We start from the raw sequence: 13,759 nt of genomic DNA on the forward strand, positions 1-13,759 counted from the left end.
ATTCCATTAACAAATCTTGGAGAGAATTTTCGAGGAATTCTCAAAACCTCAACAATCACCCTTCAATGTCTTTCGATGCAGAACAACGAACCACTTCCAGCTTTTATACTTACGGGAAATGTGTTCATTACAGAGCCAAAAACGCAACGTTTCGAATTAGTAATAAAACACAAACAATGAAAGAATAAAAGAACACCTTAGCTTCCCTTTCTAAGTAAAACACACTGTTTTTGCAACAAAATGCACAATTTTATTAAATCAAACGCCCTGTTTCACGCTGACTTCTTCTTTTATACTTCCAGTCTTTGAAGTAGTTGATCTCCACGACAATCTCCTCCCCTTAAAGCCTTACCCCTAAGGCCAATTGACTGATTCTCTGGAACCTGCTACTACAGGTTCCCCCCTACACCAAAGAACCTTGCCTATAAGGTGGGGATAAAGACCACGTAACTTCCACAAGGATTCCCAATGTCTTCCACTAGGGCCCCTAGCCATTTAATCAATCTTCTCTATTTCGGATTTTTTATAGTGAGGATACCTGTAAGGCCTCAATGAAACTGGAGGGGTCCCTTTTTTCAACACAATCTGATGATCAAAAGCTCGTGGAGGTGGCAGTCCTACTGGCTACTCAAACACTGCCTTGAACTCCTCAAGTACTTCAGCATGCAACTTCAATCTGCACTACACTGCCTCCTTTTAGTTTCTCCACTACCACTAACTGCAGCAGCCAAGCACTTTTCCTTACAAAAAAAGATTTTAATTGTTTACTAGTAGTCTCCACTTCAATACACTCAGAATTAAGACTTTGTAGGGTCAGGTTGCCCTCCTTCACTGCAAACTTCATGGTCATGTTTGTGAAGTCCCAATTTATAGGACCTAATGTTTTCAGCCACTGCACACTAAGAACTATATCACAAGCCCCGACACATGAAAAGGCACCAAAAATTTAGTCCCTTGAATCTTTATAACCTCCTCACACTTCCCTTGACTGAGAATTTTATCCCCATTAGCAACCTTTACTTGCAGATTAGAATCCCACTCAATCTTCAGTTTTGCTGCCTCAACTACTAATAGATCTAGGAAGTTATGAGTAAGTACCAAGTTTACCAAGCAATCTCACAGCATTATTACTAGGGAAACCAGAGATTGCATGGATCGCAAATCCAAACGTACTCCCCTCGGCATAAAGCCTCTTTCTTCTTGACCAACCATCTTGGTCTCATGATATTCATTCTGAGACTGATCATCTTGTCTACTTTCAACTAAAAAATGAATCATGTTGGTAAGTTGATCTAACCTTTGAGAGATACCCTGAATGCTCATGATTCTCCAACTGACTTTGCATCACTTCTTGGTGTTTTTGAGACGTTTCTTGTTGTAACTTCATCGTTGCGGACCGTGTGCCTTCTGTCATTGTAGGATCGTCTTCAATCAGACACCGATTGTCACGGGTAGTCTTATACTCCATTGACTTCTTCCCACGAAAGAATGTAAATTAAAAAAGAAAAATTAAGAACAAACACAATTCAAAAACCGAACCAAGATTCCATTGACAAATCTTGGAGAGAATTTTCGAGGAATTCTTCGAACCTCCACAATCACCCTTCAATGTCTTTTGATACATAACAACGAGCACCTTTCCGCTTATATACTAGCGGCAAATGTGTTTATTATAGAGCCAAAACGCAACGTTTCGAATTAGTAATAAAACGCAAACATTGAAAAAATAAAACGCACACCTTAGCTTCCCTTTCTATGTAAAACACACTGTTTTATTAAGTTTTTTTTACAATAAAACGCACAGTTCTATTAAACCAAACGCACCGTTTCACGCTGACTTCTTCTTTTATACTTGGTTGATCTCCATGACACCCTAATAATTGAAGGATACAAAGTGTACTTTTCTTCTTTTTTATTTTTCCCCTCTGCGCCTGATCCTCCCACTAGGACTTTCACATCAACGGTTTAGATTGAAAGAAAAAAGATTACAGAAGAAATACAATGGTTTAGAAGCAGAACTTAAAATGAAACGTCCAACATTTGAAAGATAAGAAATTCTTTCTAATTACCATAATGGGATCAAGATCCAAGATCTCAACAGAAAGGGGTAGAAAAAAAATACAAGTTAGCCTATCATTAATTGATCTATCAGCTTGATTCACGCTATAAACAGGTTATATGGCAGCAGGAGCAACCCAAAGCAAAAGACAGAACAAAAATGGTGCAGCATCCTTCAGGTCTTAGTTTGAAAACCCAAGTACCTAAAACCCGGCAATTATATGACCAAGAAGCCTGCGGCATCATTTTGTCTCTAATTGGAAACTACCCCGAGGAGCAACAAGAACTTTTCCCATTTTTCTTTCTTAGACGGTATATCCTAGCTAGTCTATCAACCCTATGCACATTACATTCCCATTTCAAAGATAGCAGAAATGGGATGAGCCAACTCCTTCTCCTTGTTCAGGTGTGGCTCTTTTAACTTTCAGAACACCCATCATGGCGCAGGCATTTGAACACGTGATGCTCAAGGTACTTCTGAAACTCTCATGCATAAGCTCCATGATCAGCACCCAAGTGTCTCGGCCAAGCTTATGGGATGCAGCAAGTTTTGTTGCTGGTTACTGTCCAACAGAGAAATCCCAACACCATCAATGGCGTTATTAGATTCATATGCTGTATCCTTCGAAGAGGTGGTCATTTGCTTTAGAAGCTGGACAAGTGACAAAAATATATCTATCCTCGTTACGTGACTGCTTGCCTGTAACACAATTTGAGAACAGTAAACAAATAAGAAACAGATAGCGGATTTGTTTTTGGAATGAATGTGACGTGATCTTATTATTTCGTCGTATCTTATTATCTAGTTTACCTCAACAATGAAGCGTGCCCAAATTTTATCATCTCTAGTTTCCATTACTCCTTTCAAGATGTTCAACTGGAAGCCCCGGATTATATCTGCTATCTCAAGAAAATATCCCTGTTCCTCACAAAGCATCTGCAACAGGAAAATGAAAATACATTGGTGGATTGCCAATGCTGAAAGTAGACTTGAAGAAGCTTTTTTATTTGCCTTCCTATACCTCTATGAGCATTTGGCCAGGTGGGTGGTCCTCAACTATAATGGGGCAAACCATCGTTTGACTTCCCACTTCAAATGCCCATGTAGAACCACCGCTTCCCCCACCCATGCTGTTGTCTCTAAGAACCACTCCATTCTCTTGGCCTATCAGCTACAGAATCCAAAAAAAAATTGTTTTGCATTAGAGAATGGTAATAAACAAGCATCGATCCTGTGCTTATTAAACCTTGTCCAAGCTAATCAAAATACAAAGTGAACTAAACTAGTCACCTTTGGCTCATCAGATTGTTTAAGCCTGTCTGCATATTTTGTCATGCCTTGCAAGAAAAGCATGTATTTGATGGTCCGATCCAACAGAGAATCAATGCTGCACTGTTACATCATAAGACCAAAGTAATCATCAGCATCACATATAAGATGTTAGATAATATAAAATGGGGAATGGTTAAAAAAATCCAAAATATAAGAATAACTTGCATGATCCTCAAGTGATACAAGGAATTACTTTTCTCCCACTAATCAGACACTTTGTTCCCAAGATTATATGTCAACAAAAAGACTAAAAGACTTAAGTACCTTTCCACCATGAGGGATGATCCCCCTCAATTCTTTGATACGGTCTTGGATCTGCTGCCGGTCTTTAGGCCTTGGTCGCGTACTCTCCCCTGGCCTAGCCCTTTTTCTGGTTGCCTTTGCAGGTTCCTCAGGCTTCTGAGGTCGTGCTAGACCAGTGTTCCCCACATTGACGCTATAGCTATCATCAATCCATAAACCTACCTGTGATTTTGAGAGAACTTCTTTCTTGGGTACATTATTTTTCTTCTCCAGGTTGTATCCAGGTTGCATTGTGTTCATGCTCCCATTAGAGCAAGCAAGACTAGCCAACTGTAATTGATTGCTATTCACAGATGAACTATCCACCCTGGCTCTTTTGGTGGTGGGTATTTTTTCCTCAAAACTAGATTTGGCAAAAGACTTAGAATTACTTATGCCATCCAGAAGTTCTTGAAGGCCTAACTCTGAGAATAACCCCTTCCTGGGGCCAGCCACGGAACTGACATCCAACTCTGAGACGCATTCTGACAGACAAGTATCATTGGCAGCACTCATTACCGGCATTATGAGATCTTCCCCAGATTGATCATAGCCAAAATCCAGTCCCAAATTGTCAAACAGACAATTTTCAGCACCATGCATAATTGCAGAATCCTCTTTTCCATCAGAGTTGAATGTATTAGGGTTGGAACTTTGAACAGAATTACCAGGACTTTTTGATGTAAAACGATTAAAGACATCGCCTCCAACCAGAAAAGATGATGCTGAAGTAACTCCTATTGGTTGTGAGCAGTCATTACCCAATGCAGTTGCTACCCTATTGAAGCCATGTGCTGGTGGGGGAGAAAACCACTGAGACAGATCATCCACCAGACACAGTTTGGAGACTTCCGTAGTAAAATCATCTGGCTTAAACTCAGAAAAGTTATGCATGCTAGTTGCTGTTTCTGGAAGTTTGCCTTCTTTTACAAGAGTTGATGGACAGAAATGCTGAGACAAATCATCCCCCTGAACATTGATTACTGTATTTCTGCAAGAGTCAAGACTACTTGCTTTCGAAGTAAACGGATTTGAAGAATCCTGGACCCTTGATTGAGATGCTAACAGCGGGTCAAATGAAGTCAACATAAAATCTTCAGTACTCCCTGTACTAGTAGGCGAGGTAGACTGTACAAACACTTGCTGCAACTGAGTACTAAGCTTATCAGATAGCAAGATTTGAGTTTCTGTACCACCTGTAAGTAATCTATTATCCGGATGATCCCAGTCTCCGAGCAAGGGAGCCATCCTTGCATCATGAATCTCCAACATGGTATGCGAGGACTCATTCAGAATTGTTGCTGAATAAGATTCTCCCAGCACCTCCTTACGGCTGTCATAACATATGGCATTGAGATCTCCATTTCGTGAATTTCCAGATGAAATTGAGGAATCAAATAACCCATTTAGAACATATGCGTCACTGTTCAAAGAGGATAATGCCTTTTCCAACGGGATGGACTCCTCAACGTTTGTCAACTCTTGAAACAATCTTTTTGTTTGATCCAAAAATTCTGATCTCTCCAATATCTGCAGCAACAGCAGTAGCAGCACTTTCGGTGAGAGCTATTCAACCATTCCACAGTACATATGATAATTTACTTCCACATCAATTCCGAACCTTAACCGTTAACTTTGATTGTGGACTAATAATTAAGATAACACAATATATCTAGTTGTTTTAACTTCTTTGCAATATGATGTTCAAAGGTCGGGTCTTTAATGTCAAATGCACCTTAAATTGAGATGCGTCTCAAATTTCTTCTAATATACATGAACAAATGGATAGAGGTAAAACATAAATGGGAAACAGATTGAACAATGAATAGAAAGGTAAAACCCAATTCAACTCTTACAGTCAAGTTTTACAATTTTCAGGTAACAAGATCGGTCACATTACAATAAACTTTTTGTTACGTTCTGTATGGAATCCTAGAAACTTAAGAAAATCAATGGCTAGTAAGTTATTTCACTAAGACATAATAAAATAGCCTTCTCAAGTTTATTCATGAAGCTGAAAAGTATTTCATCCAAGGTCCTCAAACTAACCTTTTGGGTGGATCCAAACAGTACCACTCCTTGAGGTGCCACAGAAATCACCGCTATTGTCTGCAAATTAGATTGAATTATGAATAACCATGTTAGATTGATACTTCGATGGAAAAAAAACAGCAAACTCCCAAACAAGTATCGCACTTTCAATGATGAACAGGGGAATAGATTAACTAATTTGCTTTGTACTATATGTGCTTCGTGTATAAAAAGGTACCTTAATTCCAGAGGAAAATTGGTAACGAAACTCAAAACCATCCTGCAGAATGAAAGAAATTTTTTACATAAGTGGACGAAAACAAGACTCCTTCTGGATAAGTAAGTTATTCAACAGCTGAAGATGGAGGAGGATAAGGAGGAGAAATACCTGGAATATATCTTGACTTTCAAAAGAACCAATGGAATCCCAGTCTTCACCGAGAACATCTGCGAACATCCATCTATGCTTTCCAGTGAAAGCGGCTTGGCCAATTACCCTAAAATACAGAATAACAATGAGATTACAGTCGCGTTCTTTCCAATGCTTAAATTTGAGCACTAGCTTAGAACAAAAATTGTGGTGAATATGGAAACTAATGCTAAAACTCAAACGGATCTTATTCCAGAACAACAGAACTGAAGTAAATGAGGCGTACCCTTCACCCATCATGTGGACCTGGGGAAGCATGTCAACCATTGCCCCTTCTTGCTCTTGGTAATAGGCATCTTCAAAAGTCAACAATCTGCTAGGATATCAAAAGCACAAGTTATACATCCAAACTAATTCCAAATATCAAAGGCATTAACTAAGTTTCAAGACTAATCAAAAAGTCAAATGCTAAAAAATACACTTGTTATAACTTCAAAATAGGCTTGATCTCTCATACAGAAAACTATTAATTTTGGCAGTCATTTATTAATATAATTTGAATAAATATAAAGAAAGAAATTTACAGAACCAGATTGCATTACAAAGCTTAAGTAAGTACTTCAAATTGTCAACCGAAAAAATCACTTCCCACCATCCTAAAGCAGTTCATATTTATTAACACGTACTGGTCATTGCAATGTGTGTAATCATAATAATCAGCAAAGCAGAAATCCAAAAATCATGGTATATAGAGGAAGAAGTTACTAGCAAAATATAGGAATTGAAAAGGGAAAAGAAAATTTGATAAATTCAAAAATAAAGAAAACAAAAATAAAATAAAATAAAATAATTACAACCCCCTCCAGAAGATTAAAAAGTTTAAGATAGTAGGGATTGTAAAAATAATAAAATGAGATTTTAGAAGAGTAACTGTAAGAGTAAACTAGAAGCCGATCAAAAACAATCAAATAAATACACAGATAAACAACCCAGAAATCTTTTTAAAAAATGGAAGAACCTAAAAAAGAAAGAAAGGTTTAGCTTACAAAGAATCACGCTGAGCCAAGCGCCAGAAGACCCCATAAGACCATCCATCACTGCAACACAAAAACTTGAGCGTTTTCTTCAGCGCCGAACCCGTCTCTGCTTCACCCATTTCAGTACCTCTCAAAAGAAATATCTGAATATATCTAACTTCACGATCCCAAGCGCATCACACAGACTCGGGCAGGTCGGGTCCGACTCAACCAGCTGAACTCAGACGCATCAAATGCCAAGAAATCCACTGTCTTCTTCGAAAAAAAACAAAATACACGAACGTTTTTCTTGCGACCAAAAGCAGGTTTGAACTTTGGAAGAGACTCCGAAGTGTGCAGAAGAACAAGGCCAGAAAAGCTTTGTTTTATATAAAACAGAAGCCTGTTGTTGTGAGAGAGAAACAGAAAGTGGTCGGTGAGAGAGTGAGCGAGAAGATTAAAAAGCAGGTTCTTTTTTTTTCTTTATACATACATATATATAGCAAAGCCCGTAGAGATGGACGAAAATGAAATCAGATACACTCCGAGCTTGAAGGGCAACTACAGGAAGATCCCCAGCATTTACCGTCTAATTATCTGTCTCTGTTCCGGTTTTCTAGTTCAATTTCTCGTGAAAGATTTTCGAAATAGCGTGAGTTATATTTGAGTTTCGAAGTCTTTTTATTCTCGTGTTAAATGCAAAATTATGTGAGTGAATATTTATGGTATTGATTTGGAGATTTATTCCGAGTTATATTGAAATATATTACTAGTTATTATGGATGGGATAAAGTATAAATTATAGGATAATCACAAATTAACTACCTATTATTTTTTTTTATCTATTTTATTATTTATATTTGATTGTTTGTAATAATTAATGACCATCATTGCAACAATTTCATAATTAGATTTGTTTTGCTAAAATGCATTAATGTTTATGCCCACATAATATATTAATATTAGAATTTATGATGAGGATTTTTTTCTCCTTTTATATGTATGATATATTTAATAATGATGATGCAAAAACTTATATCGGATTAAATTTTCTCTAATTATCCGTTCCATATATCATTCGTGATAAATAAAAATATTAAATATTGTAAAATCCACATATTAAGATCTCATTTAGATACAGAAACAGTTTCATCTTATCTCATCTCATCATTATAATTTTTTTAAATTCTCACATAAAATATAATAAACAATTCAACTTGTTTTAAATCTTAAAACAATAATAATATTAAAAAATAATATTCTAATAATATTTTATTCAACTTTAAATTTCTATCTAAATCCATCTCGTCACATCTCTCCTAATGTAAAATATATTCATCTTAAATATATTCAATTTTACATTACTATCATTCATCTTAAATAAGAGTTATATTAACAATAAGAAGTAATTACAAACACAAAAATGATGGTCAAAAGAGGTTTCAAGGTAACATTGACAAACAAAGAAGCTCATGTTTAGTGGCAGCAACTATTGACCCAAGCTCAAAATTGTCCTATTCCAACTTTAGTGAATAATGAGGTTGCTTAGTGCCATGTTATAAATACCATGACCTAATTATGAAGGAAGGTGGTAGCTAGCTAGGTCTATCAAAATATACAGAATAAAATAAAATAAAAATAAAAATAACATTTACAAATTAATTAATTTGTCACTATATATATCATATCTTATAATAAAAATAATTTTACAATCAACATAAATACTATAATATCAAAACACATTAATTTATAAAATAATTTTTTTTGTAATTATTTTTATAGACCAAGTGCTTCTCAATTATTAGCCACACTAACCTATGATTTAGGGGTTTTAATAAATAAAACTTCCCTGTATTAAGTGTTTTGCATAGCCTATGCTAAGTACTATTGGCACCATATATGTAAATGTTCAGTCCAATGATGACGACCCAACTGAACTTGATTCAATGTCACTACTAATCATGACCATTTTAAATAGAGTGAAACTTTCAAGTTCCAATAAAATAGTACTCCTCCTTTTTATGAATAAATATAAAAATAAATAAGGTATATATATATATATATATATCAAGATTAACCTATCACATTAATGACACATTATCCTAAAATATGAAAGAAAGCTATTTTTTTTTTAAAAAAAAAATCCACAGTTTTTAGGGAGTAAATAAGTATAAATGCTAAATAATTCTCATAAAATGTGACAAACAAATCATATTTATATTTTACATGATGATTATCTTTTCTAGTGTTACATTAAATACTATATTTCTTCTGATACGGCATCAGGAATCTGCAACTCTTTTTCATCCGGGGTCCTTGCACGTATTCAAACCTCCAAATTAATTCACCTGTATTTTTAATTTTTAAGCACTTTTTTATATTTAAAGTTGGTAAATATCTAAATTACATAAAAATAATTTATAAATTGATATAATTTAATGTGATTTATCAAATTGTAAAATTATTTTTATTATAAAATAAATTTTTAATATGATTTATCAACTTATTTCAATTTATAGAATTAATTTTATGTAATTTCTTTATAAATGTAATGGAATACTTTAAAGTTGTCAAACAAACAACCACCTAGAAATAATTAGGAAAAAAGCACCAATTTTTTTTTAATATATATATATATATATATATATATATATATATATTAAAGAAGCTAGTTGCAACCTAATCAATGCCATCCCAAATATAATGATTCAGCTCTGCATGGTGATGATTCAGGCTATTGGTCGTATATATTTTTGTTATAATGCTATGTATATGCCCACGAATCTTCTCAAGATGTTCTTTAGAAAACCCAAAATAAGAAAAAAATAGTACTAAGAAAAAGAGTAATATTTATGCAAATATAATTATTTTTATAACCATGTTTTAAAATAATATATAATTAAAGTACTATCTATTTATAGAGAGTTATGCTAGATATAATTTTAAGTTGTGTAAACTTCACATATTCTATTTAAAAAAATAAAATATAAAAAAATATACGAAATTTATATACTCTAAAATTATAAATATTATTTCTTATTTATATAGAATAAAGAGAAAATGATCAAACTTATTATTTTTACTCAATTGTCATTGTCACTAATTCTGAAAAAACAGGTACATAATATTAAATATTTATATAAAACCCACATTATAGTGTCAATATATTGAATCTATTCACTAAAAAAATAACAATTATTCATGTCTCTATCTTAGTTCTCATGAGTCGGTCTTGTTTGATTACGTAGTTCAGATGAGACGAGATTAAATGTTTTGTTAAAAATTGAATAAAATCTTGTTATATTATAATTTTGTAATATAATTTTTATTTTAAAATTTAAAAAAATTAAATTATTTATTATATTTTATATAAAAATTTAAAAAAATTATAATAATTATATAAAATAAATAATTTAATTTTACGTAACCAGACTAACTATTAGACAATTAGATAGATAAAGATAAATGCATTAGCATTTTTTTTTTCATTTTTAATAAATTTTCATTGGAATAATCAATTTAAAAAAATATATATATATCAAAATAAACAAACTTGTACTGAAAAAGACAAATCCAAACAAGAGAAAAATAATATTAGTATTGCAGAGATCTCTTTCAGTGGTACTCAATTACTTGTTACAGACATACATTGAATGCAAAAAGGTGCTTTCAAAATGGCAGGCATTGGCTCGGCTTGAATTCTCGTCAAGGCAAAGCTATAAAGTCGGACTAAAATAAGGCCTGGGCGGTGAGACTTTTTTATCCGTCTGATGTAAACACCCAGCCCCGTGAAAAAAGTAGACTACCTAATTGAGTAAACTCTAAGACATATTTTTTTATTTTTTTTAATAAATAATTCTATTATTATTTTTTCAAATTTTCATTTTATTTTAATGAGTTTATATTTTTTGCGTGATAAAAAGTTATTCCTAAAAAATATATAAAATAATTCTTTTCATTAATGCATATATGATAATTTAATGTATTAAATCAGATAAATTTCTTAGATATTTTATGGTCAAAATAGTATCCTACCATATTATATATCTAGGAAATTATTATAGAGACCTATGGATTGTACAGAAAAAATGCAATGATGATGCTTTTCGGCTGTTTTTTTATTAAATATTTAAAAGAAATAACAACAACAGTTTTGTGGGTTTAATTTTTAAAGATTTCGATACGGTATCATATAGTAAAAATAATTTTATAATTTAATATATTATATCAAATCATATCAATTTATAAATTTAATTTTTTATAATCTCTATGAAAGTAACATATTTCTCATATCGAATACTCCTAATAACAAATGATTAGGTGTATTATCTTTTCACACAAATTGTTTCATGATCTTGTTCTAATGCATCAAGAACAACCAACTTGAAGATTTATTTAGCATATGTTTTCCCAACATCAACAATAACAATATAAACTTTTTGTCCCAAGATGTCCGATCGAGTACTCCGACCGATGTATTTATTTTTCTAAAATTGTGTAATTTGTTTCATTTTCTTGGCTTATCCTCTCTAGTTCAAGACCTTGGGAACTGAAATATTAGAAAGAAAGAAGGAAGGAAAGGGTGGGGGTGGTCCCTACTGGAAAGTCTTGTAGCTGTAAGGTGTGGGGTTTTTAGGGATAATTTTCTGATTCAAACCTTCTGATATGCTCTTGATCTCTCGACTCTCTCGACTTAATAATATTCATAAATTTTGTTTGCGTAACTTAGATATAACTGTTATTTTAAGAACAAATCATATTTAGTTTTAGAATGGATAAATTTTGCCTATTCTTTTTAAATTATTATATATATTTATTTAATAATTGATCATATGTATTTTTTTAAAACAAAAAATACATAAATCTTGCACAATCTAATTTGGATTGAGGTTAATCTCAAACCATTTAATTTTATTATTATAATTTTTATAATTTTTTATATAAAATATAATAAATAATCTAAAAATAATAATATTTTATTCAATTTTTAACTTTCATATTAAATTTTCTATATAAACCTAAACTTATTTATACTTTCAAACTAATTGCTAGGATTTGTGTGTCTATCTTTTCATGTCATTCATGCTTTATCAGAATTTGACTATGTAAAAAAACTTTTTTTTTTTTATCCGTGAAACCTTATCCAAATGATATTCTTTATAATTTTCATGCATAAACATCTCGAAAAATCTATTTCTATTGGATAAATTAGCTACATCTCATCAGAAAGTCTTGCACCTTACAACTCCGACTCCTATAAAACAGAATATTTACCATCTTATTTTTTAACTGTTATCGTTTTATCATCCGTTCATTCCATATCAAATCAATAAAAAATTATTTATTACTTATATATTAATCATTTCATATCGCGTTAAACCAAATGATTATGATTAAAAGATGATGAATAATATTGTCTACAAAATTAGCTACCATGTAATAGCTCATACAAACTATAAGAAATGATATTTGCAATCTTATATACGGTATGAAGCTTCATGCAGTACTTCTTTTAAAAAAAATGAATAGATCAACATGAAAAATTATTTTTATAATGGCAAACTTTACGTTTTTTTTTTTTTTAAAATGAATATACGAGACTTGCACACCCTAAAACTATATTTAACAATATTACTCTACAACTATAAAAATATGACTATTTGCAAATAACCCACAGGTTCTTTCTAATTTTTATAGCAAACCCTTTTTCATAGCCTTTTCGATATTGTGGAATATTTGATGAATCACCTCTATCATATCACGTTAAGTCAATATATATGCACAACTTGCTTTACATACATACATTGTCTGATCAGAGGCTATATAGCCAGCTAAAATTTAAATACAGCTAAACCAGAATATCTTGGAGCAATATATATTCTCGATCTCCCGTTTCTCTTTCATGTGTAGGGTATCCAAGGTCCAAAATCTAAAAGCTTAGGGACATCCATTATTGTTCATAATAGAAGGAAAGGAATGTTGGTGCAGTACCACTAATATGGGTCCCCATTTATATATACCACAATCTGGCTCTAGTCTGAGAATCTTGACTTAGCAGTACCTCTAATGCTATTGCACCACCGGCCCTTACCCTCTTTTGGATTTTCCACATGCAAGATTGTCATTCCATTTCAATATGCACTCCTCCAATCCCTCTCTTTCCCCCCTACCCAATGCCAGCAAACCCTTTAATTTGCAAAGCAAAGGACCATATATAGCTAGCTTTTGATTAATATTTTGAAAAACAAATCATGCCAATGTGTAAAACATGATTAAAAAGTCAGTCCAATGTGTATTTTCTTTAAAAACACATTCATTTTGATGTTCATTTGTTAGTCAACATCGAGAATAATAAGGTCTGATCATCTCTGGGCTGCTGTAAACTACGTACTCATGAGCAACCCATTTTGATCTCTTTGTGGGTATATATGCCAGAGAAAGCTGGGGGCTGAGAGAGTGAGAGAGATCAGAAAGACCCACAACTGATTGCAGACGCAAAGTTAAACCCATTATTCTTAGCATCTCAAAACCCTTAAAATCTTTTTAGCTAGCAAAGCTTATGATTCTGTCTCCTATAGCCAACACACGCTTCATCATAGCCGTTGAGGGCGAAGTCAACGGCATATCAAAAAGCTTGCTTACAACTTTTCCAATCTCCTTTTTATGCTA

At 32.9% G+C, this 13,759-nt stretch overlaps 1 protein-coding gene across 2 annotated transcripts; it reads right to left on the minus strand.

Moving 5' to 3' along the window:
- Window positions 1-2,032: 2,032 nt before the first annotated feature.
- On the minus strand, window positions 2,033-7,569 carry LOC109020141 (transcription factor bHLH157-like). Of its 2 annotated transcripts, none has more exons than XM_019002553.2 (10): window positions 7,121-7,569; window positions 6,361-6,447; window positions 6,093-6,201; window positions 5,943-5,984; window positions 5,723-5,782; window positions 3,656-5,203; window positions 3,350-3,451; window positions 3,081-3,230; window positions 2,870-2,995; window positions 2,033-2,758 (listed from the first exon to the last, which is right to left on the minus strand). In XM_019002553.2, exons 1-10 carry the CDS (start codon window positions 7,228-7,230, stop codon window positions 2,564-2,566), a joined length of 2,529 nt encoding a protein of 842 aa, XP_018858098.2. In that variant the 5' UTR covers window positions 7,231-7,569; the 3' UTR covers window positions 2,033-2,563. The 2 variants fall into 2 exon arrangements, with proteins under 2 accessions (XP_018858098.2, XP_018858097.2); XM_019002552.2 differs by having other exon boundaries at window positions 6,361-6,450.
- Window positions 7,570-13,759: the final 6,190 nt, after the last annotated feature.

The sequence above is a fragment of the Juglans regia genome, chromosome 2, assembly GCF_001411555.2.
Source record: "Juglans regia cultivar Chandler chromosome 2, Walnut 2.0, whole genome shotgun sequence".
NCBI classification, from domain to species: Eukaryota; Viridiplantae; Streptophyta; class Magnoliopsida; order Fagales; family Juglandaceae; genus Juglans; species Juglans regia.

Bases quoted from the DNA above. Each gene is read 5' to 3' on its own strand.
- LOC109020141 (XM_019002552.2), bottom strand. From the start codon at position 7,230: ATGGGTGAAGCAGAGACGGGTTCGGCGCTGAAGAAAACGCTCAAGTTT. The intron at 5,204-5,722 runs GTTAGTTTGAGG...CTGTTGCTGCAG, and splicing joins TGTTTGGATCCACCCAAAAG to ATATTGGAGAGATCAGAATT. The intron at 3,452-3,655 runs GTACTTAAGTCT...ATGATGTAACAG, and splicing joins TCATCCCTCATGGTGGAAAG to TGCAGCATTGATTCTCTGTT.